At 55.2% G+C, this 25,376-nt stretch overlaps 1 protein-coding gene across 5 annotated transcripts in view; it reads right to left on the reverse strand.

Moving 5' to 3' along the window:
* The window catches only part of ARHGAP39 (Rho GTPase activating protein 39), a 90,153-nt gene that overhangs the window by 13,596 nt on the left and 51,181 nt on the right, over positions 1-25,376 (reverse strand). For 4 of the 5 annotated variants that reach the window (XR_007401775.1, XR_007401776.1, XM_025450643.3 and 1 more), the window contains exons 3-6: positions 21,642-22,076; positions 10,463-10,546; positions 2,456-3,764; positions 717-1,278 (exon numbers count right to left, since the gene is read on the reverse strand). Coding sequence is in view for 3 of the 5 variants with exons in the window: in XM_025450643.3 (XP_025306428.3) it covers positions 717-1,278; positions 2,456-3,764; positions 10,463-10,546; positions 21,642-22,076 (2,390 nt within the window). In the remaining 2 variants the exon portion in view is untranslated. Of the gene's footprint in view, positions 1-716; positions 1,279-2,455; positions 3,765-6,751; positions 6,980-10,462; positions 10,547-21,641; positions 22,077-25,376 lie in introns of those variants that run through there. The other variant, XM_049093194.1, reaches the window with a different exon arrangement.

Genomic DNA, 25,376 nt, shown 5'->3' on the forward strand with positions numbered 1-25,376 from the left:
GGGCTGTCCCCGCCTGGCACCATCTAGAAGCAGGACCGGGGCCCTGAGTCCTCCCCGAAGGAGACCAGATCTGGGGCCAGACAAACCTGATTCACGGCCCTCAGGCGCCCTTGGCAGAATGTGGCTGCTTCCACACCTGACTTCTCGGGATGGCTCAGGGCCAGGCCAGCTTGCAGCGCCCCAATGGCCTGCCAGTCTTGCCAGACCTGGTGCCGGGTCAATGCATCCCTGGTCACCAGAGCAGCTCCTCCCTGCTCGCAGGAGCCCCGCTCCAAGGCCCTCCTGTCTCTTCCCCACCCAGGACAGATGGCACCAGCCTGCCTGTGGTGACCACCCCGCCAGGCCATAGTATGGCTGAAACACAGTTAGTACACAGGCCTGACTGTGGCCTCCCTGCCCTCATCAGGCGGAGTGACCAGGTCCGGAGGCCTTAGCAGAGTGGGCACCAGCTGGCTGACACATGGAGGCCAGCCCTCGTCCAGCCCCCTCCTCCCTGAACCGTTGGCCTGTGGCCGCGGACCCCAGTCCAGGACTGTCTGTCATTCTTCCCAGTGGGGACCTAGAACATGGCACTCAGAGGACGCACGTGTCTGCGTGGAGGTGCAGAGCCTGCCTGCACCAACCTGCCCAGCGCAGACCAGGAAGCTCTTGCCACAGCCCTGCCCTGAGCCGGTGGCAGAGCCAGGATGCGAGAGGTCTGGTGCCCCGGGCCTTACCTTTGGTGTCATTGACGGGGTCCATGTGCCGGTAGATGTAGCCCTCCAGGTAGGAGTGGAATTTGGGTGTGGGCGGGAAGAAGGCCAAGCAGATGGCCATGAGCTCCCAGCCGCGGGCTAGGCTCTCGAGGCGGAAGTTCTCCGTGGTCTGCCGGCACAGCTGGATATAGAGCTCGTCCCGCAGCCCCTGCACGCTCCAGCCCTTGGTGGCGATCTCCAGGGCCACATGCAGGGGGTCGGCCTTGGCGCGCCGGTCGCCCATGTACATCTGGATCAGTTTGAAGATCTCACAGGCCTCCTTCTTCACGTGGCGGTCGCTGGTCACGATCATGGGTTTCTTGATGGACTCACTGCTCCAGGCCAGCATGTTGGCGATGGACACCTTCCGTCGGAAGAGGCCCTGCGTGTGTGTGTTGAAGTGCTTGGAGGCCCAGTTCTCGATGTCGGTCTCCGAGGACGGCTTACGCAGTGTGAAGGTGGGGAACACGCAGCTGGCACTGGGCATCACACTGCGGGCCTGCCGGCTACTCTCAAACTGGGCGCAGGAGCCGAGGTCCTCAGACTAGGAAGGAAGAGGGGCCGTGAGGGGCTGTGGGCTCCACGTGACCCAGCCAGGAGAGGGGTATGGCCTCCCCTGCTGGCCGTGAGCTTAGCGCCTCCCCTGGGTCTACCCACCTCGTAGACACACGCTGTGTCCTCCCACGAGGCAGGGGAGGGGACCACAGAGGCCCTCTTCCAACCTTTACCCTGAGGAGTAAGAAGTGCCCTCCCTATTCCTGCAAATGAGGGGTACTAGTGGCGGTGGTGGTGGGTGTCCAGGACAGGTCTGGGGTGGGAGGATGCCAGGGGACGCCGTCCCCACCGGTGCTACACGGCTGTCTCCATGCGGGGTGGTGGTAGGTACTGACTGGTCCACGACCCTGCCCTTCCCTCCCTGTCAGAGCCTTCCCTGCCACCAGAGATCCCCATGTGGGGCCATGGGCGGAGTGAGGTTGGGCCACGCCATCCCCTTCCACAAGGCGTTTTGTCCCAAGCCTCCCTCCTTGCCTCCCTCAGGGCCTCAGCACAGCTGCCCAAGGCGTCACCGGCGTACTGGCCCTTTGTTTTCTCAGCCTGGACAGAAGCGCTACTCTGAGCTCTCTAGCCTGCGCAGGCATTTGGCAGGGACAACGGCCTCCCAAGGCCACCCTGGGCAGGTCTTCCCTGGCGGGGTCGGGAGCCCAACCCCAGGAGGCCCTCTGACCACTGCAGGCTCTAAGCAGGTGCCAGGGCGGACCCTCAGCCTTGCCTTCACGTGGCAGACTGGTGTGAGAGGTCCGCGGGCAGAAGGGAGGAGGGGGCACTAGGACACTGGCCTCCAGAATGTGACCCAGACCGAGATGCACGTGAGTCGGAGGAGCGGCCAATGCCCGACCTGGTGCTGACCGGAGAGGACAAGCAAGCCAGGCTCCTGTGTGGCTCCAGCTGCAGCACGAGGTTCCGCCCCCTCCTGGCTGCAGAAGGGCTCTGGGGGCCCCTGACACACCTGCAGGGCGCCTCGCCCGGAGCCCGGTCACAGACGGGAGGCCAGAGGCTCAGCGGCCCCGAGGTCGGGGGCTGCCCGCCAGCCCCGACTCCCCTGCGTCCGTGGCCCGGATGGCGTCAGGGCGGGGCCTCTGAGCCCCCGGTGACTGGCTAGCACACGCCCGGCCTCAGCCCCGGCCCCCCGCCGCCCCGGGAGCCCGGCAGCGCCTCCCTACCTGCGAGGGGTGAAGGTAGGGCTCCGGCGAGGCCAGGTTGGTCTGCACCGAGACGCTCTTCTCGAGGAGGATCTGGGGGAAGGCCAGCCTCTCCAAGGCGCCCCTCTGCCAGTGCTTGCTCTCCTGCTGCGCCAGGGCCTCGTCCTCGCTGAAGGCGCGCACCACAGGCCCAGGCATGGGCAGCGGCACGGCCCCGTCGCTCTCGTAGCCCGAGCCGTCCTGCTGGGAGTCCCAGCTGCCTCGCTGCTTCATGTGGAAGTGGGCCTGCTGCGCCTCCCAGGCCAGGCGTGCCTGCGCCAGGAACGGCTCAGCCTCTGCCGTCTTGCCCTCGGCTCGCTTCCCGGCGCCCAGGCCGGGGCCGCACGGCGCCCGCTCCTCGGCCGGCGGCTGCTCGCCCAGGACATCGTGGTCCCCGGGGCCGTCGGCGGGGCCGTGGCACAGAGACGGGTTCCTGCTCTTCCTCTTGCGTGTGCCCGGCGAGTAGCCGCCGGAGGACATGGTGTCCTGCTGGCTGGACCAGGACATGGCATCATCCTGCGCGGCCCGCAGCTCGGCTCCCTCCATGCTGCTGTAGTCCCCCGGGGGGGCCCCCGGGCGCGGGCCACGCAGCGGGCAGGGCCCGGGCTGCAGGGGCAGCGAGCCGCCGCCGGGGCTGGCTGCGAACCTGGGCCTCGGGCCGGCCCGCAGCTTGGGGCTGGCGCCCGCCTGCTCCACATACACCAGCTGCCGCACGTACTCCTTGCCCGCAGGGCTGTACTCCAGGCTCAGGAAGCGCTCGGGGCACTTCTGGCGGGTGAGCACCAGCTGCTGGTAGGGCGACGCGGGGCCCTGCTTGGGCGACGGCGGGAAGGCGGTGGGCTTGCGGCCCGGGGACCGCTGTGGCGAGCCGGCCGGGTAGGCGCCGGCCTCGTACTGCACGTCCATGGGGGGCTCGTCGTAGATGGGCGCCTGGTACTCCACGGGGGGCTCCTCGTACAGCGGTGGCTCATAGGCGTAGCGTGGGGACGACGGCTGCGAGTCGCCGGCAGCTTTGCGCGGCTGCGCCAGCAGCGGGGAGCAGCTCCCCAGCTCGGCCCTCTTCAGGAAGGGCGACGGCCTCCGCTCGGGGAAGAACACGGGGCCGTCGGGCTCCGGCGCGAACTGCTGCAGGCTGGGCGAGTGCGGCCCCCCCGACGGCCGGCGGGTGCGGCCGGCCTGGCCCTCCAGGGCGTAGCCGTTGCCCTGCGACGCCAGGAAGCTGGGCTCCCGGTCAGCGACCTTGATGAGCATGCGCTCCTTGGTGCCCGAGTTCCACCGAAGCGAGGAGGTCCTGCGGGGACAGGCGCGGTCACTCGCTGGGTGGGGACAGGTGCAGCTGTGCCCAGCCACCAGCCCGATCCCTCCACTCACCAGCCCGGGCCCCGCAGCGTCTGGCGTCAGAGCCCAAGAGGCCCAACAGCCGCCGGGAGCCCCTGTAAGCGGCCCGGGCACCCTGCACCGTGGGGCCCGACACCTGGGCGGCGCGGCCTGCAATCGCTGCTCTCCCGTCCTCACACAGCCCTGCAGCCTCCTAGGCGGCCTCCTGCCCAGGCCGCGTGCCCCCGGCCTGCCACCCCCACCCCAGGGCCCGTCCTGACACTCCCTGCGCGGGGGGCTCTGCTCTGGTCACCCCAGGACCAGGCACACAACTAGTTCTATGAGAGCCGGAGGCCCGACTCCGGAGTCGATCTGATTTCCCCCACAGGCCCCACTCCTGGTCCCGCACCCGCCTGTGGCCCCTCAACCTCTGCCTCTCAGGGTCTGCTTCTCAACCACGGAAGGGCCTGCGAGCTCCAAGGCGGACTCCCTGCCCGAGACTCTGCCCTCACACACACACAACACTCGGCCCCTGGGCACAGGTGGAAAACTGCTTTCCAGAGCAAAGATGGAAAAACTGCTTTTCAGAGCAAAATTGAGGGGAACATCCAGAGATTTCCCTCCCCCTCCTCACGTCCAGTAGCCCAGTTATCAACCCCCCCAGAGCGGTGCACTCGTTACAGCCGATGACCCTACAGGTCCATGGCCACGAGGCCTCCTCGCCGCACGGCGCCCTGCTCGCCGAGGGCTCCCCCAGGGGCCGGGCCTCTGTGGGTCTGCACGTGTCCTGGCACTGGGGGGTCACACAGACAGCTTCGCGGCCCTGGACCCTCCGCGCTGACTGCCCCCCCCCGCCCCTCGACCCCTCATCTGCCTCCACGGTGTTGCCGTCCCCAGAACGTCGCGGACCTGGAGTCACACAGGCGGGCTTCTGTGACCCCGACGCGTGCCGAGCCTCCCCCACGTGGTCCCCGCGCAAGCTCCTGTCCTCTGAGTGCCGTGGGTCGGCCCGCGGTTCATCTGTCCACCTGCCCACGGGCGTCTGGATGCTTCCGGGTAATCGTGAACAGAGCTGCTACGCACATCCACGTTACATCCACGTTCGGGTCCTGAAGGGATGGGGTCTCCACCTCTTCGGGGTAACCGCCGGGACGAGGTGCCGCATCATGTGGTCAGAGCACATTCAGTTCTGTGAGAAATCTTCCAACCGTCCCGTGAAGCGCCACTGCCTCTGCTCTCCGGCCCTGGTCCGCACCAGGTGTGTCGTGGGATCTCGTGTCTTCGTTTGCATTTCCCTGATGACACAGGATGCGGAGCATTGTTCATGAGCGTCTTCGCCATCTGTGTGTCGTCTTGGCTGAGGCGTCTGTTAGGGTCTCTGGCCCACTCTTTTTTTTTTTTTTTTTTTTTTAATGATAGTCACAGAGAGAGAGAGAGAGGCAGAGACACAGGCAGAGGGAGAAGCAGGCTCCATGCACTGGGAGCCCGACGTGGGATTCGATCCCGGGTCTCCCGGATCGCGCCCTGGGCCAAAGGCAGGCGCTAAACTGCTGCGCCACCCAGGGATCCCCTCTGGCCCACTCTTAAACTGCGTTGCTTGTTTCCTCACTGTCGAGGGTCACGAGCTCTGCATATTTTAGATAACAGTCCTTTATCACATGTAGCTTTTGCAAATACTTTGTCCCAGGCTGTGACTTGTTTTCTCATTCTATCACTGTCTTTTGCAGAGCACAAATTTTTGATTTGATTTTTTTTAAGATTTTTATTTATTTATTCATGAGACACAGGCAGAGGGAGAAGCAGGCTCCCTGTGGGGAGCCCGATATAGAATTCGATCCCAGGACCCTGGGATCACAACCTGAGCCGAAGACAGACGCTCAACCACTGAGCCCTCCAGGTGTCCCAAAATTTTTAATTTTAATGAAGACCAATTATTTTTCATGGATGAGCCTTTAATACTGTATCTAAATATCACTGTCACACCCAAGGTGTCCTACATTTTTTTCCCATGTCATCTTCTAAGAGTAAGTTTTGTGTTTTACATTTGGTTGTGATCCGTTTTGAGCTAATTTTTCTGAAGAGTGTAAAAGTGTGTCTACATTCATTTTACATGTGGATGTTCAGTTGTTCCAGCTCTATTTAGTGAAAAGACCATCTTTGCTCCACTGAATTGCCTTTGCCCCATGTCAAAATCAATTGATTATGTTTTACGGGTCTATTTCTTGGCTCTCTTTTGTTCCATTGATCTATTTGTCTATTCTTTGCCAATACCATATTGTCTTCATTATGGTAGCTTTATAGTTAATCTTCAAATTGAGTAGTATTAGTCCTCCAACTTTGTTCTCCTTGAATAGTGTGTTTGGTATTCTGGATCTTATGCCTTTCCACAGAAGTTTTAGAATGAGTTTGCTGATATCCACAGAATAACTTGCTGGGATTTTGACTGAAGTTGCACTGAATCTATGGAGTAAGTTGGGAAGAACTGACATCTTGACAATATTGAATCTTCCTGTCCATGAACATGGGATGTCTCGCCACTTATTTAGCTCTTTGATATTTTTCATTAGAGTTTTGTACTTCTCCTCACTTAGGTTTTGTACATAGTTAGATTTATACCTATGTATTTCATTTTGGGGGGTGCTAACGTAAATGGTATTAATTTCAAATGCTACTTGTTCATCATTTGTACATAGGAAAGCAACTGACTTGTAAACTTACCTTGTATCCTGCAAACTTGCCATAATTACTTATTGGTTTTAGAATTTTTTGTCAATTCTTTGGGATTTTCTACATAGACAATTTTAGACTGAGATTCAGGTGAAAAACTGAAGAGGTTATTTGAGGCTCTGGATTTATTTTTGTTTCTGACAGGCAGCTGAGGAGAGGGCAGACAGCTTGACTTTCACCTAGGACTAAGCTGACTTAGGTCTGAGGCTTAGGTCTGAGGGTCGGTCTACTTACGGCTCATCCTGCTCCTCAGTATAGCCTTTCAGGAGTCCAAGTGGGAACATGGAATGGTAACTAAGGCTCCTTTTTGTGGCCTCTCAACTCTGATGTTTGGAGCCATGGAACCACCCAGTGGTCAGCTCAGCTTCTCAGCCTCTCAACTGTCCGGAGGGAGAGGCAGTACCACATGTGGCTGGGCTGCACTGGTCCCTCCTCAGCCCTCAAGTCTTCACTCCTTCGTAGATCTGTGATGACTTCAAGATGATCTTCCCTGTTTTGTTCTCTGTGTGCAGGCTGGTCTCAGATAACTCACTGCTGCAAAAGTGGAAATCCAAAGTTTCTTAAACCAGTTCTATAGTTTTCCACCTCTGCCTCTGTCCTCTGATTGGTGTTGGCCCTTTCTGGAGAAGGCCATAACTTCCCACTACTGGGGCTGGGAGAGGCAGGCCTCAGAGAACGAGGGCCGATGCGGTGAGATAGGGGTTGAGAGCATGAGGGTCCATGGCAGCTGGGAGGAAGCCTACTCCAACATACCAGATATGTGGCCCACTCAGTGCAGCCAGGACCTGACCCTGCCCATGACAGTGATGCCCAGCAGCTTGGCCTCACTGTCCTGAGGAGAAATCAGAGAGTGACAGGACTTGGGATGCAGGCTCCCACTCCTGGCAACTCTTCTCCTGGTTGCTGGAGGCAGAGTGAAGGGTTGCAGTTAATTTGCTAGGGGCCAGCAAACCCTCACAACTGGCCTCAGAATCCATAAATCTTGGACTAGACTCCAGCTCCCTGTTGCTCCCTGGCTGTGGGCTTGGGGAAATCACTTACCATCTCTGACTCAGTGTCCTCACTCATTCTTATGAGGATTAAGTCCCATACTGTGCATACGATAAAGTCCTTAGCTCAGTACTGACACACAGGAAACACTTAGCAAGCATGAAGCATTACTTTTGCACTTTTTTTCACCGCTTGGCAGATAGTGATCCAGTCCTGGTACCAGGGCCCTGCAGGGGCTGTGAGGTAAAGAATGATCCTTGCCTGGTGAAGGGTGCTGAGGGCTGTGGCTCACGGAGGCACCCTGTGGCCTGTCAGTTGTGGGCGATCAAGACTGTGCTGTGGGATGAGGAGGGTGGGAAAGACAGGCCAAGAGCACGTGAGAGGCCTGCTGGTCAGATGACACATGTGTTCCAGGACCTGAGAGCAGTTCCATCTAGTCAGGGTGGAAATGAGAGACCGAGGCAGGAGAAAGGCAGACCCGTGGCCTTGCCCTCCACCATAAAAATAATGCCCCTGGGCTGAGGGGCAACGCCCAGCACTGCAGCATACGTGTGCACTGAGCACCCCTCCTGAAGTCTCTTTTTCCATTGCCAAGGCAGGCCTGAGGCCCATGCAGGCACCTCTGAGTCATAGACTCCAAGTCACAGCTGGGAAGATGGGCCCCAGGACCCAGAGGTGGCCTTTGGTCACAGAGAGTAGGAGCCCGGAAGCCAAGAGGGGCCTACCCCCGATGGGCTTCATTGTGCAGGCAGCCTCCGCGGGCATCCTCAGGCCAGGCCCTTCTACAGCCCCAAACTCTGTCTCCACCTGACCCCAATGCTCTACTCTTCTTCTGGAAGCCCTCTTTGAAGCCCTACACCCAGTTTCCAGGCCCTGCTGTCTGTCTCTTGTTTGTCTCCCACCTCTGATCACTGAGCGGCCAGACGACCCAGCTGCCCGTGGCCACTCTTTCTACCCGGTCCGACCTCCCTGGCCGGCCCTCAGACCTGTCTCCTTACGGTTCCCCAAACCCAGGAAGCCTGTCCTCACCCATGCCTTGATCCCCCATCACTCTACTAGCAGACAGTCACCACTTGTCTCTAAATAAAATGGTTGCTTATCTGGTTGTCCGGTGACTCTTTAAAACCATGAGGGAAGGAACAAAACCCCTCATGCACTGGGAAATGCTGGAAGCAGGCAGGGCAGAGGCGGGTGTTGGACGTGCAGGAGCAGAGAGAGAGGAAACTCCACTCAGCTTGGAGAGCTTCTCCACGGCCTCTTTCCAAAGGGAGAATGGCAAGCACCGCACAGGACCAAAGCCGGAGGAGCTGCTCTGGCGTCACCTCCTTGGGGCCTTGGCTGCCACGTATGCAGATCCTGAGCCTCGGTAACGACGCTGAGTGGAACTCAGAGAGCCTTGCTCATGTGGACAAGAAATTGTACGTCTGACGTTCTGTATGCAACACAACTTAAGGGCCCCTGGGGGGCTCAGCTGATTGGGCGTCTGCCTTCAGCTCAAGTCATGGTCCCAGGGTCCTGGGATCGAGCCCCACATGGGGTTCCCTGCTCAGTGGGGAGCCTGCTTCTCCCTCTCCCCTCACCCCTGAGATAAAGAAAATCTTTAAAAAGAAAAAAATGAAAAAAAAATTAAAAAAAAATATAAAGAAAAAGAAAAAAAGAAAAAGAAAAAAATGAAAAACAGCTTGAACTATGCAGCCCCCCAACTGCCCCGTAGATGCACCTCTGTGCCTGGGCTAGAAGGCATCCCATCGTTGCCTTGCCCTGCTAGGGGTCCTGAGCAGCAATACCACCTTGGTTGGGCGACACAAGCCTCCTTGGACAAACTCCTTTTTGCTCCCCCTTCTCCTCACAGACCCTGCTCACAGTGTGGTGGGGAGAGTCTCCTCCCTCATCTGTCCATAAACTTTAGCTTTCTGTTCTTCCCACGCTGGCTGGGTGAGTGCCTCTATTCCTAAAACTGCAACATGTTGTTCTCATATCCAGCTCAGGTGGCACCCAGGACAGCAGGGCCAGGGCTGCAACAGGCCACCAAAGACCAGGTGGGCACATGCATCCTACAGGGTGGGGGGACTCTGACAGAGACCACTAAAGCACTGCCCATCCCCCAGGGAATACCAAGTCAGAGGGCCTGCCCCGGCCTGCAGGGGCACTGAGGGCTCACCAGCCATCTGACCCCACTTTACTGAAGCGCACATGGAAGCAAGGCTACAAAACACACCCACGGTCACACCCCCTGACAGGTGGGCCCAGGTCGGCTCAGGTTCCATTCCATATCAACAAACCCACCCAGTCAGCACTACCAAGATTGATCTTGGAACCATCTGAGCAAGCCACCAAAGGCCCCTCAGGTCTTCAAGTTCCTCCCCAGTGCTGGTATTACTCCTGTTGGTCTGTGCTGAGGGCACCTAGGCCACCCAGAGGCACAGCACCCCACCTGGACTCACAACTTGGCTGAGGACAGCTCCCACCCAGTCTGATAGATGCTGCACCCCGGGATCCGTCATCTCTGGAACCTTGCAATACCCTGCAGGGCCAACCCAGGACTAAGGGAAGCCAATGTCCATTTCTTTCCTTGTGATCAATACCAATCTTCCCAGCTTCAACTGGGGAGCACTCTGGTGTGTGGCCTGGAGCTCCAGGGGAGAGTGCATGCTGAGGGTTCCCCAGGGACTCACTCCTCTGGTAGGAGCAACACTCTGTGGCTCCCAGGCTGGGCAGTGACAAGCTTCTTCCAGCTTCCTGAAAGCTGCCACATGAACCTGGGGACCACTCCAAATGGTGCTGTGGCCCCACAGCCCCTCATGTTCCTCTGGCAGGTGTGGGACCCCACATGCCATGTACATCCAGCTAGCTGCTTCCTATTGAGCCAGATTCTTCTCCAGCTCACCCAGGAGCTGCCAGGAAAACCACCCTCAGGTCAGGAGCCAGGGCCAAGTGTGAGCCAGTGGGTTCTACCTGTAGTGAAGAAGCTGGCCATCTACATTATAATCCCGGTAAATCTCATAGTCCTTCTCAAGGAACACTCCTGGTGGTGAAGAACTGAAACATAGCAAAAAGGAAAAAAGACAGAAGCGTAAGTGCAGTAATTTAAAAATAGAGTACATTCAAAATAATAATCTTTCACTTTCAAGAACGTGTCATTCTTTTAGTGTCTCAGGAATAACTCCAGTGTCCAGCCCACAGAACTGTTCCCTCCATCAGGTCAAAGGGGTATTTCCTCTGCCCTAAGTCCACCCTCATTGCATGTGGCCTGGACAAAATGGACTGGAGACTGACCTGCCCTCCAGCAGAGACCGCCCCCGTCCAGAGGCTGGGGTTCAGGCAAAGATATCAGCTGCTCCATCCTGGATCTTAGGAGCTCAGATGACTTGGAACAGGGCTTCTACTCTAAGGCCATAGTGACGGGGTTAGTGAGAACCACAACTTTGACCAGATGACCTGAGACAGAGCAGTGTTAGAAATACTCTCATAGTGGGGCACCTGGGTGGCTCAGCAAAATGTTCAGCTCTTGGTTTCCTCTCCGGTCACAATCTCAGCGTCCTGGGATCAAAACCCTGTGTCAGGCTCCGCACTCAGCAGGGAGTCTGCTTGAGACTCTCCCTCTCCCTCTGCTGCTGCCCCTGTTCTCTCTCTCAAGTAAAATAAATGAATCTTTTTTAAAAAGAGAGAAATAGTCTCCTAGGGATAATAAACTTTTTAAGAGTGCATGTGCAGAGCACAACACACACTCAGTATCTGGGAAATAAATTAGCAGGTGATTATCTTGGCAGATGTTCAAGAACATGTGGTCAAATTAATGTCTATGACTTGAAAACTCTCAGTAATCCAGAAGTAAAAGAAAATTTACTTAACTTGATCAAGAATAACCCATATTAAACTCAAGACCTTCATAGTATCTAGTGGTAAAAGGCTGAAAGCGTACTCTACGTTGTGAACCTAGAAAAAGCGAAGGAATCCATGGAACAACTACTAAAGGCACCGCAGAGACTCGTGATGCTGTATCACTCGTGTGATACAAGAGACCAACAGCTCTTCTTGTCGGGAGCAAAGCTCACTTTCATCACGGCAATAATAACCACAGAAATGAAATAAAAGTCCAGGCATAGGCTAAAAAGGAGTATGTTGGATCGGTATGAATAAAACTATAAGTTATTATTAAGGTATATAAAGGAATTTGAAAACGCACAAGGTTCCTTGAACAGGAAAACTCAATAATTAGGAAGATATAATTGATATAAGATATAATTCAAAATTGGTTAATACACTTAATGTTAATTCTGATAACATTTCCGATAGGAAGGAATGTTTTCAGAACTTAGAGTGTTTGGAAAGTTTACCCAAAAAAAGAAATAAGCACATAAGAGTAACTAAGAAAAAGTTTAGAAATTATAATGGGAGAGATCATTTTTACCATTAGATACACACAATACTACAAAGGTAAATAATTAAAACAGAGCTGCACTGGTAGAGGGCGTGGCAGATTCTGGAATGCAGCGGAAAGTACAAAGGCGGACTTAATGTGTATAAGGGTTTAGTAAATACGGGTTTAAAGTTTCATGCTCAGAGATCCCTGGGTGGCGCAGCGGTTTAGCGCCTGCCTTTGGCCCGGGGTGTGATCCTGGAGACCTGGGATCGGATCCTGCGTCAGGCTCCCTGCATGGAGCCTGCTTCTCCCTCTGCCTGTGTCTCTGCCTCTCTCTCTCTCTGTGACTATCATGAATAAATAAATTTAAAAGAATCTTAAAAAAAAAAAAAGTTTCATGCTCAGCAAGTACAACGGAAACAAATCCTGTGTCTAGCGGTGGGAGCTCCTGTTGCCTCGGTCCTGCTCATACCGAGACGCAGAACGCTTCTGGAAACACTTCTGCAGTATTTTCAAAACCGCAAAGGTAAATGCCAGAAAACTGAGAGAGTGCGTTTAGTGCGTTTGTAAGTTTTTCTTCTGTGTAACTATATGTACTAGAAAGTACAACTGATGTGCACTGCTTCTCTAATAAAAACGTTCTTCTAAAAGCCGAATGAGTGAGTGCTTCAAGTTACCATGGGCTGGTGGTCTGAGTTCCCAACACATAATCGAGCTGCAGCAGAAACAGCTGGAAGCAGGAGCAGTGATGTAAGCAGACATGTCTGCGCGACACCCGCACACGTCTACCTCTACCTCGGCTGGGGCATCACTCCCTCTCTTGGCTGGACACCAGGGGACGACAAAGGGCCCGCAGGTCTGGGAGCCCTAGCTGTCGGCCAGAGTGGCAGCCACAACCTGTCTGTTCTCTGTGCTTACAGCGGTCTGTCGCTTGTGCCTGAGCCAGGCTGGTACACGGTTCTTCTTTCTTCAAAGCCAAAGCCAACACAAAGTTATTGCCACCAGACGGCCATCGTCACCTCCTGCAGGTCCCGGACCTCCTCCTTTTGAGTCCTATGCCGCCAGGGTGCCCTGGGCCCTCCCCGCCTCCACGTCTGGCACCAGGGCCCAGTGCTGTCAGGGTCCCGGGCTGCTGCGCACCCGCGGAGGCACCTGCTTGTGCTGGGCCCGGGCTGGGGCAGGGGCACGAGGCGCAGTGGCGGCCAGAGGCGGGCGGGCACGCGGGGGGCGCCCACGGACGACCCGGGGGGGGGTGCAGCGATTGGGGCGGGGGGGGTCACGCAGGGGCCCCAGGGCTGCACCTGGCACCTCCTGGGGCAGGAACGAGGCCTCGGAGCGGAGAGAGAGGGTGCAGAGCGGCCCAAGGCAGGCCCAGCGCCCTCGGGGGCCACCTGGAGAGACCGCCTGGCGCCGCCCCAGGCCACGGCCGCCTGCTGCCGCTTCCGAGAGCCCACGGTGCGGCCCAGAATGGCTTCTGGATTTTCCAAAAATGTTTGGCAGAATGTGAAAATGTTAAGAGACTCCAACTTTGGCGTCCGTACATAACCGGGTCGCAGAGCAGTTCCGCGCTGGCTTCTGTGCGGGCTGGGTGCCCTGATGACAATGGTGGATGCCAGTCCCCACAGAGACTGGGCCGCCGCCTGTCACCTCCGGGCCATGACCTGCCCGCCAGGGGCAGCTTCACAGACTCCTGTCCCAAGGACGCCAGCCCTCCGACCCCAGCCCACAGGCTCGACGGTGGGACACTTTTCCTGAAACCCCCTGGTAACACTGGACGCTGTGAATAAGGAAACCTCTCCCAGCCACTATGACCGGACACTGCGTGATTGGAACGTGTGTGTGTTTGTTTTTTTTATGGGGGGGAGCAAATTTTATGCTTCTTAATGAATTCGAACTAAAGCTGTGAGGCAAACATCATTTATATGTGAAACAAACACCGCAGTCAAGTCATTTGGCCGCCAACCAGTGTCTGAATCACAAACAACATCAACTTGCTTTATCTACGTCCCATGCTGTCCAAACTTAAAATAAGAAGCAAGAACTTCCTTCCCACAAATTTGCGGCAGATACAGCCTCCAAGATCGAACTACAGTTCCAGCAGGGCCTTCAGACCTCAAGGCAAGTGCCAGCGCAGAGGAAACCTCCCTGCTTTGAAACCCACCTCACTGTGTACGGAGGAGCTTCCATCTCCCCTTAGGCAAGGGTCAGCAATCTGTGGGGTCGCGGCCTCTACAAGGCAAATACCAAGAGGAAAGTCTGAGAGAACTTGATAAATGTCTTCCGAATGATGCTCATAGATTGATAATCAGTATTTAACAGTCTCTAACTGTGTAAAAAGACACTTTCAAAGATGAGATATGTAAAATCTCATCGTAAGTCTCGACAGATGCACACCTATAGCTGGTTTGGAGAACAGGGCAGAGCAACTCCCTTCGATTCCTCTGAGCAGCCACCGTGGCCTTCCGGCCGATCCCTGAGCACATCAAGAGCCCTCCCTCGTCAGGACGCTGACCGGTGCTCCCTCCACAGGAACAGCTTACCCCTGGGTCTGACATGGTGGGTCCGCACAGGACTCAGGGTCCTGCGGAAAATGAACTGCAAGCGAAGAGAAAATTCAATCAGAGCCAACCCAGAACTGATACAGATGATGGAATTAGTAATGAGAATGTTGAGAGTTATTAAAATTGTATTCCATATGTTCTAAAGCTAAAAAAAAAAAGACATGTTAGGTAGAGAGACGGAATATATAAAAAGATTCCAATCTAAGTTCCAGAGAAGAACAGGGCAACGTAAAAAATGGAGAATGTGCTGGAAGGGTGAGCAATGGGACAGGCATCGCAGAAGGAAGGGTCAGCAGACTTGAAAGCACAGCAGTACTGTCTGTCCAGTGAAACACAGGAAAAACAAAGATTAAAAAGAAAGAAGGAAAACTGAGAAAAGGAACATCCAAGACCATCATGAGCTGCAGTCTGTTCTACATGTGACTGGAGTCTGCAGGGATAGACAAAAAAAAAGAAAAAAAAACTTGAAAAAAATAACATTTTCCAAATTTGATGAAAACTATGACCCTATAGGTTCAAGAAGCTCCACGGACTTCAAGTGAGAAAGATGAAAAAAACTTTAAGGCAAATCATAAACATATTGTTTGTAATCAGCAATATAGAGAAAACCCTAAAAGCAGCAGAGCACAAGGACATACTCTGTACAGAGATACAAAGTGAGGATGAGAACAGACGTCTCAGCAGAAGTGATGCAGCCCAGGAGGGCAGAGCGGCAAGACGGGAACATCCGTCTATCAGGATTCGAGACCCAGCAGAGACTGACGGACCTCACGGGTGAGAAGGAGATACTTATCTACCACATGAAAATCCACAACAGAACTCAAGAGTCCTGGAAATGGTAACTATACATTAATATGGGCAATGTTTTCCCCTTGTGTGTACATCTCTTTAAAAGATAATTAGCAGCTTAAAGCAATAATAATAACAGTGTATCAAGATGTTTACCTTGGACATCAGGTACACCAGGAGGACGCCTGGAGTGTGCGTTAGGTTCTCTCTCAGGCCTGCTCTGATCAGTTAATATACGATACAAGCCCCAAAACAACAAGTAAAACATACCAGACAAAAACAACAACAACAAAAAAAAAACACAGCATAGAGATGAAGTTGAATAAAAAAATGTTTAATTAACCCAAAAGAAGAAAAAAGAACAGATGGAACAACAAAACGCCAAACGGCAAGATGACAGACTGAAACCCAATCACACAAATAATCACATTACATATAAGTGGTCTAAGTCTCCCAATTAAAAGGCAGAGACAGTCGGATGGAATAAAAAAGCAGGACCCGATCACAATGAAAGCATAACAATAGTTTAAAGGTTAGAAAAAGAGATACCACGTTAACGCTTCAAAGAAACCTGGAGTGCCTGTATCACTACAAGCAGATTTTGGAGCAGAGACTACTAATAGACATCAGGAGAGCCATTTCATAGGGACAAAGGGATCAACTCTTGAAGAGGACACAGTTGTGAAGGTCTCTGCACCACACTGCGGGACTGGACAACACGTGTGGGTGCCTACCCATGAGAAACCACCTAAACCATTCACACACTCGTGCACACACACTCTCTATGTCGGTGGACGCAGCAAAGAAGATCAACAAGCATCGCCAAACGACCAGGAGTGCACGGGGGTGACACACGAAGCCCTGAGCCTCCTGCCGTGATAGGACATCATCTCACACGTCAAATCCACACTACGACGCTCCGGAGAGCCCTAACCAAAGCTCACTGGGAAGCTAAAACCAAAGGCAAAACTACAAATACAAATGAGTACACAGGAAGGATTTAGAGAACACCGTGCCTTGCATGAAGGGGATCGTGTTCTTGTTTGATAACAAAAGTCGGATTTCAAGTCGTTTACGTTCCCTGTTGCTGAGGGAGTGGTTCCCGAGTTTGTGTCACCTCCTGTTTGGCTTCTATTATTACAGAAAAACACTGGGCTGCCTTTCTCCTTGCTTTCGCCTTTTACTAGATTAAGTAGGTTTTGTTTTATTTTCCCTCTTCTGGTCAGAAAGTTATATATGCTATGATTCTATGGGATTTTTCCTCAGTGGTTGTGCTTAAAACGTCTGTGGATCCGTACGACATAGGCATTCAGCAACAGGGAAGGTAAACAGCTGGGAACTAATGACTGCAGGCTTCTCAACCGGCGCTGCTCTCACAGAGGACGAGCCACCTGAGAGAGGGTCAGCACTCCTCAAAATGCAAGTCAGTAGATCAGCGAAAACGTCGCTCGGGGCAGCCCGGGTGGCTCAGCTGTTTAGCGCCACCTTCAGCCCAGGGCATGACCCCGGGGTCCCGGGATCGAGTTCCACGTCGGGCTCCCTGCATGGAGCCTGCTTTTCCCTCTGCCTGTGTCTCTGCCTCTCTGTGTCTCTCATGAATAAATAAAACCTTAAAAAAAAGAAAGAAAATGCCGCTCGGATCTTCTGCAGCATTTACATGATGAAGGAAGGCACACAACCAGCTAAGATGGTCTTAATGACGAAGAGGAGAGGGGGCTTCCAGGGGTCGGGGCGCTGATGCAAGCAGATGTGCAGGCACTACTGTGGCCCAGGGCAGCAGTGGGCAGTTTAGGAGATGAAAGCATATCCTTCCTGCCTCCCAGGAAATAACTCCAGATTCAGGCTTTAATGTGAAAATAAAACTATAAGGTGAATGCAAGACATGTAAGGGAATATCTTTGGATTTAGGCCAAGGAAAAACTTTTAAAAACAAAACATTAAAAGCATAAACCGGGCAGCCCGGGTGGCTCAGCGGTTTAGTGTCTGCCTTCGGCCCAGGGTGTGATCCTGGAGACCCGGGATCAAGTCCCACGTCAGGCTCCCTGCATGGAGCCTGCTTCTCCCTCTGCCTGTGTCTCTGCCTTTCTCTCTCTCTCTCTCTCTCTCTCTCTCTGTTTCTCACGAATGAATAAATAAAATCTTTTAAAAAAATAAAAATAATAAATAAATAAAAAATAAAAGCACAAACCACAAGGAAGAAAGAGTGATAAACTTCGTCGCATCAAAATCAAGGACACAGGGACCAGTTAGCAGTCAGGTGACAGAAGACAGAATACTCATAACATCTACCAAAAGCAATGAGGAATTGATATTAGGAATATACTAGGAACTCCTGCAAACTAACACAGAAAGTAAGCCAACAACTCCAGGGAGAAAATACATAAAAAAAAACATAAGCAACAAATAGAAGAGAAAACTCAAATGGTTTTCTCTCATGAAGAGAGAATAAGAATCAATGGCAAAGAGGAAATGAAAATGAATGCACCAGCAAAACACCACCCACCACGGAGCCCAGGGCTGAGATCCTCTGGCAGCCACACAGAACAGACCCCCAGACCCACCCCCCCAGGCCCTTAGTGGGGAGGTGCAGGGGCAGCACCCAAACTGGAGCTGCAGGGCCATCCCACAGTTGGAAGAGCAGCACCCCCTGAAGAAGGCACCCGGCCTATGGCCCGTACATCACAAGAGCACATGTGAACTGCAAGACACACGCCAGGTCACATGGAGGGAGTGGTGTCGGGACAACCAAAGGAGAGGAGGGCGGCCGTGAACAGCGTGTACCTCAGAGGACACAAAGATGATAAACTCAATCCTTTGGCTGTGTCAGTGATCTAAGTAAACAGAATGGCAATGGTCCTGCCAAACCAGAGACAGGTGTTCAGAACTGGTGACAAGTAAACCCAACAGCTCTGCATTATTTATAAGAGACACACTCAAAGTATAAGGAAAGGACTGCAGTTTGGGGAAAGATATTAAGCAGCCAATGCCCACCAAAGAGAACAGCAGTGCTACGTGAATATCAAGCCGACTAGGAGACAAAAACATGGGGATCAACGGGACGACTGCACGATGACGGAAGCGGCCATTCCCTAGGAAAGCGTAACAGCCCTAAATTCTTGTGCCACCAACCCACAGCTTCAATACAGAGGAAGCAGTGACGGACGGATTAACAGGAGAGACAGACAAATGCTACTGATCCAGTAGGAGACGCTACCTTGTCAGAAATGATACATCACGCAGACAAAAGATTGGTACGAAACCTGCCTGATATAAGAGATTTGATCTAATGAACACACAGAAAACCTCAGACCTAACAAACAGGGAAAAGAAATTATTTTTGAAAATAGTCATAAAAAATTACAAAATTCAGGATTTAAGCCACAAAGTAAGTCTCAACAACAAAAAACGAAACCGTTTTCGTTTTCGAAACCCATGCTTTCTGACCAACGTGAAATTAAGGTGGCAATGAAGAACAAGAATGAAAAATAACCTAGAGTTTTAGTAATTAAGACGTTTCTAAGTTACAAATAAGTCAAAGAAGAAATCATAATTGAAATCAGAAAATACTCAGGGCGTCTGAGGGGCTCAGTCGGTTAAGCCTCAGACTCCTGGATTCAGCTCAGGTCATGATCTTGGGGTCGTGAGATCGGGCCCTGCGTCGGGCTCCCTGCGCAGCGGGGAATTTGCTTCTCCCTTTCCTTCTGCCCCCTGCACTCTCTCAAATAAATAAATACTTTAAAAAAAATATTAGCAATCTGAATCTATTTTGAAAATAATATAGAGTATTTTAGAAATGGGAGAAACAGAATTAAATGCCGACTGAGAAGGGGCCGGGGGCACCTGTCGCCAAGCGCCCCACGCCACAGCTTAAAACAACAGAAGCTCCTGCTCCTCCCAGGCCCAGAGGCCAAAGGTCCAAGCTCGGGGCGGGCGGGGCGGGTGGGGCGGCCCCTCCTGGAGGCTCGGAGGCTCAGAGGCTCGGGGTGTCCCAGGCCTTGCTCCCGCTGCTGGAGGGGCCGCCACCCTGGGCGCCCCGGGCTGGGGTGCCAGGCCGTCTCCGCCGCCACCGTCGGGCCTCTCCGTGCGTCTCTGTCCCAGCGGGACGCCCGTCCTCCCTGCGGAGGGCTCGGCCTACCGTGCTGGGGCCTCACTGCAACCAGCCAGGCCGGCTGCCTGGGGCCTGCTCTCAACCGCACTCGGCCTGAGCTCCTGGGGGCTTAGGATTCCAACATATCTGCGGGGGGTGGGGGTGGGGAACACACGGACAGTTCAACCTACAACATTGACACCAACAGACTCCATAAAATGCGACATCCATTCTTTCTTTTTTTTTTTTTTTTTTTTTTTTTGCAACATCCGCTCATAATAAAAAGTCTGGCAATAGAAGGGGGACCTCCTGCACCTGCAGCGTCATAGCGTTACAAGGACAGCGGCCCCGGGACAAGGCCAGGTGCTGGTGCTAGATCAGCAAGACTGGGACGTAAGAACCGATGTGTGTGTAACAGGAATGATCATAAGACAAGACTTCTGATATAAAATAGATAAAGCACCTGGAAATAAACCTTAAAAAATATGCAAGTCCTATGCCAAGATATTTTAACACATGTTGTCTTAAAGTGGGAGAAGACAATTTAACAGAGATGCCTATTTCCCCCAAATTTAATAAACACAACATAATTCTAATCCAAATCCAAACAGGGCTTCTTGTGGAAATTCTGGCCCCAGAGTGTGGGTGACAGACACGTCTGTCAACAGAATCCTACAAAAAATTCCGATCTCCCCATCTAATCACAGAGACGAGTCAGCAACCAATAGGATAAGAATTCAAAATCATCACAGTCCACGTGAGGCTGCACCTGCCGAGCCCAGAGGCCATCGAATCTGCTGGGCCAGAGGGCCTGCAGGAGGGCCAACCAGCGTGGCACAGCACGGTCCGGCCCCGCAGGAAGCCAGAGGCAGAGCCCGAGCCCCGCTGTGCTCTCTCCTGGTGCTCACCACGGGAAGGTCGGTCTCCTCAGGCCCACCCAGCCCCTGCCTCTCTGGCCTCTGACCTCTGGTGTGTGTCAGACCAGAGGTGTGTGTGCAACGTAGGGGCCCAGGCCAGGCCACCCCAAAAGGTGCCACAGCAGCAAACTGATTATTTTGCATTGCAGCCGCTTGGGAAACCACTGGAGCAAGGTCATCAGATGCCCCTCTGTCCCCTGAAAGCTGAAGTAACCCTTCCACGTGAAAACACCCTCCCTGCCCTAAGAAGTAAAGAGACACCCTTCTCACCAGAGGGAGGGACCTCACAGCTGAGAAAGCCGGAGAAACAGATCTTGTGCAGGCACAGTACCTCCGCCCAGCCTCGGCTTAGGATCCCTAAGTAAAGCTCCAAAGGTCTGTTGTCTTTACCCTGTCAGCTCCTCACAAATCTGTTGTCTCTTTGTCTAAGAGGTATAATAACTATGCGCCTTGGCCACTTCCTGGGGTCTCAATTTCATCATTGGACCTTGGAGCACGAAAAGAAACTACTTTTTTCCTACTATTGATCTGTCTCATGTCAGTGTAATTCCCAACGCAGCTGGAAGAGCCCTGAGAGGAAAAGCAGCATGCCTCCCCAGTAGCAGCATCCACACGGATCCCACCCCTGGACCTGCCCCATCTGCCCCAACCCATCTAGGAACACCACAGCCAGCTGTCCAGTCCCCCAGCCCCCTACAACCACCAGCACGCCCACCCGACTGCGCCACACAGAACAGCACTTCCAAGTGCCACTGACGCCGCCAGCCTGCCCTGTTTGCATCCTCGACCCCTGGACGTCCCTTAACAGGACCATAAGCCAGGTTTAGTCACTTCGTGGTTTCCACTGTCCCTGAGGGAAATCCAGCCTGCCCCACCCCTGACCCCACCCTCCCCATCCCTGCTATCCTGTTCCTGCCTGGCCTCCCGGCCGATGAGTGTCCCTACACCCTCCCTGGCTTCATGTCACCTTGTGTCACCAAGGCACACCCCATCCTAGCACCTTCCTGACCAGCCACTCCTTCTGGACTCCCTGAGCACTGAGCCCTGGAGCAGTGCCTGCCAGGTGTGGGGCACCTGGGGTACGGGGTACTTCTGGGAGGTCTGCCTCTGGTGGGGCCCCATGCCACATTCACGTTTCCCACAGTGGACAGAACCAAACGACCTCATGGCCATTCGCCAGGGACCGTCCAGCCCCAGATGCCTCCTAACAGCCCTGTCTGGGAAAGGTGAAAGTAGGAAAAGTGGAAAGTAGGCCCATCTGCTGTCCCCCTAGAGGCCGCCCTCCTCGTGGTCAACAGGGGCTCCTGCCAAACAGAAATGAGAGCGTTTGGGGGGCAGGGGTGGGAGCTGGTATAGGCCACTACTTGCATGAGGTTCAGGCCCCACCCATCACTCCAGGGTCACCCGACTGCCTCACCTGCCGCTTTCTTCCTGCAGAGCCCCAAAAGTGGCCTGGCGGCTAGCCCGCCCTGAAGGCTCCTGTGCCTTCTCGCTGACATCCAGCTCCGGCTCCAGGGAGGAGCTGGTGCTCCCCTCACGGCTGACGCTGCTGCCCCTCCCGGGGCTGTTTTCTGCAGAGGCACGGGGTGACTCGGTGTTCTGCTTCAGGGTCTGCAGCTTGGCCAGGGGGATGATGTCACAGTCCTGTGGCCGGTGCCACACGGTGCGCTGGGTGGTAGCATTGTAGTAGTAGAAGCGAGATGTGTTGGGGTCAAACAGCTCCCACCACTGGTTCTCGCTGGTGCGCTTGATGCGGACTCCGGTAGGAGGGTCCCACACGCACTCACCAGTGACCAGGTTGGCATACATGCGTTCGCGGGTGCGCGGCTCGATGATCTCCACCCACTCCAGCCTGAAAAACAGCAAGAGGAGCGTTAGCAGGGTCGGGGCGCTGGCCTCTGGGAACAAGGGGCTCCCGCAACCTTGGCCCCACTGCCAACCCCATGGAGCAGATCCTGCCCACCCCGTGGTTTGTCCTGTGTCCCCAGCCGCTGCACAGTCCACCTGCCTGGGGAAGGGGTGATTTAGACCTTCTGACCCAGCATCAAGCCTTTCCTACACCTCCTGGCTCCAAAGGCAAGAAGTTCTATCACTTGGACAATAAAACCAGGCCACAGTGAAGTCCCACTGCTGATCTTCCCCATGCTCATCACCGCCCGGTGTCCAGGAGCTCTGGGGCGTCCTGACCGAACACCTCCTCTGGCCTCTGCAGGCTCTAGCGTCCTGTCCTCAGAGGAACCTGTGTCCTACAGGATGCCCTGACCACCGAGGCCACCATGTCCTGCCTGCCTGTAGGAGGAACAGATGGCGCCGTCTTTACAGGGCCCAGCTCTGGGGCCATTTCCTCCCCGGGGCGCTCAGGGTACCTCCTACCCCAAAGACACAGTTTCCATCCCACTAAGTTTTTTAAAAGTTTTTATTTATGTATTTGAGAGAGAGAGAGAGCAAGAGAGCATATGCAGGGGAGGGGCAGAGGGAGAAGAAGCAGGTTCCTTGCTGGGCAGGGAGCCTGATGTGGGGCTCGATCCCAGGACCCCGTGGATCCTAACCTGGGCTGAAGGCGGACGCTTAATGGCACTCAGCCACCCAGACACCGCTATTCACTTATCTTAGAGAGATACCGAGAGGATGAGCATGGGGAGGGGAGGGACTCGGGGAGGGGAGAGAGAATCCCAGGTAGTTTCCCTGCTGTGTGCAGAATCCAACATGGGGCTGGAGCTCACGACCCTGAGACCACAACTCAAGCCAAAACTGAGGGTCGGATGCTCAACTAACCCCAGGCATCCCCACCCCACTAAGGTTTTTAATGAAAACTAAATCTACTCAGAACAAGAGAATCCTTTTTTCTTTTTTTTAAAGATTTATTTATTCACGAGAGGCGGGGGGGGGGGGGGCAGAGACACAGGCAGAGGGAAAAGCAGGCTCCATGCAAGGAGCCTGACGTGGGACTCGATCCCGGGTCTCCAGGATCACACCCTGGGCTGCAGGTGGCACTAAACTGCTGTGCCTCCGGGGCTGCCCAGAACAAGACAATACTAATGCTGATACGTCTGCTATCAGGATATGTCTGGCTGACACCCAGCATATTCTTTTTCTGCCTCCAAGTTTCCACAAACAACAACCCTTTATTTATTGTTTTAAAGATTTATTTATTTATTAGAGACTGAGAGAGAGGCAGAGACACAGGCAGAGAGAGAAGCAGGCTCCCTGAGGGGACCCCGATGCAGGACTCCATCCCAGATCCTGGGATCAGGACCTGAGCCAAAGGCAGGTGCCCAACCGCTGAGCCACCCGGGCGTCCCAAACAACAACCCTGAAATGCCACAGGCTGCTGAGCCGTGTGAGGCTCTGTGCCCGTCGTCGGTCCTTCTGCTGCTCCTGACCCTGTGATGGACGAGTGTCAGCACCACAGGCCCGGCCCCGGGGACCAGACCTGCTCTGGCCGCCCCCGCTGGAGGGAGAGGGACCAGCCCCTCACTCGCCATCTGCTCCCAGCAGCTCTGAGGCTCTGGGTCCTCCTTCAAGGTCAGCAGCTGCTCCTGGAAGCCCGAGTCCCTCTGTCACCAGCGCCTGGTGCAGCGCAGCGAGGCCGGTGTTAGGACACCAAGCACAGCGAGTCTGCGGCCGGGCGTGGCGGGGGCATGGGCAGGGCCCCGTGGGCCCCGGAGTCCCAGGCCAAGGCTTGAGCAGCGGGGTGAGGAGGAGCGCGGGGGGCAGGGGGCAGCGGGCATCCCTGCGGGCCAGAACCAGGCCTCGCCGAGAAGCAAAGCGCCCCAGGAGCAGGCATGGAAGGTGCTAAGGCTGAGCTCCGTGTTGGGAGGAGTGGGCAGCGGCCATCCCGATGCCGGGGCAGCCGGGGCACAGGGAGCAAGGAGGGCATGGGGGGCACGGGGCACGGGACTGGGGGGGCACGGCCCTAGCCAGGGGCCCTAGGACCCCTCCCCACCCCGCCCCCCCACGTGGCCCCCAGACCACGAACCCCTCTCGGAGCCAAGTGGCCTGCACTGGAGCTGGGCCGCCGGGGGCTGCTCGCCACCCCCTTTCCCTTCCACGTCTCCAACTCTTGGTTTGGAATCGCCCTGGGGCGGCGACACAGCCCGCGGTCCCGAGAGCCCCTCCCCGCAGCCCACGCTCCTCGCCGGGGGGCACCGGGCACCGACTCCACGGGGGCCGCCTCCTCCCCAGGCCCCGAAGGCCCCGCCACCACGTTCGCGCATCCCGGGGCACGGGCAGCCCACAGCCGACGACCCAAGTTCAGATTTAGGAAGAGCCGAGAACGGCCACAGGACCTCCGTGGGGGCCGGGCGGGGACCGGGGCGGGGCTTGGAGGGCGGGGCCGTGATGGGGCGGGGCTTAGAGGGCAGGTTGGAGGTGCTGGGGGCGGGGCCACGGCTGCACCCAGCGGCACCCTCTCTCCCCGGGAGGGGGAAGCGCCCCCGGGACATCCCTCGTGTCCATCCCGCGCATCCGCGGACCCCGCTGGTCCGGGACGGACACCGCCGCTTCTGCGTCCCCCCGAGCCCTGCCCCTTGCCGGGTGCTGAGCAGCGGGCAGGGGGGCAGCGGGAGGCGCACCTCTCCTTCCCACTCACCCTCGTGGCCAAGGTCTCACCATGTGTCTCCACTCCACGGTGCCTTTTGGTTTTTTGCTGAAGTTTTGATTTTAACGTAGTTGAATTCCCACTTACTGTCCGGATTCCTTCCACCTCGTTTAAGGAATCTTCCCTCCTTCTAGGTCAAAACGATCTTCTTTGAAATCACCTTGTCAGTTTTACACTTGACGTCATGTTGAAGTTGCTTCTATCTGGGCTTCTGTTTACTGTGTAAAATTTCATTTCCCCACACGGGTAACTGGGTGTCTCAAGACACTGCCCTCCGCCACGGACCCATGTCCAAGCATCCGTTCTGGGGGCGTGTTGGGGGGCCTTGTCCGAGCATCCATGTCCCGAGGCCCCTTTCCCAGCGCCGGGGTCTGAGGGCCCATGTCTGAGCTCGTGTCTGAGCTCTGGTGTCCAGGGGACGGTGTCTGAGTGCCAGTGTCCAAGAAGCTGTGTCCAGGGGGCCTGTGTCCCAGGGGCCGTGTCCGGGCTCCCATGTCCGAGGGCCTGTATCCAAGGGCTCGAGTCCAGGGGCCCATGTCCAAGCTCCCGTGT

This window comes from Canis lupus, chromosome 13, assembly GCF_003254725.2.
Source record: "Canis lupus dingo isolate Sandy chromosome 13, ASM325472v2, whole genome shotgun sequence".
NCBI classification, from domain to species: Eukaryota; Metazoa; Chordata; class Mammalia; order Carnivora; family Canidae; genus Canis; species Canis lupus.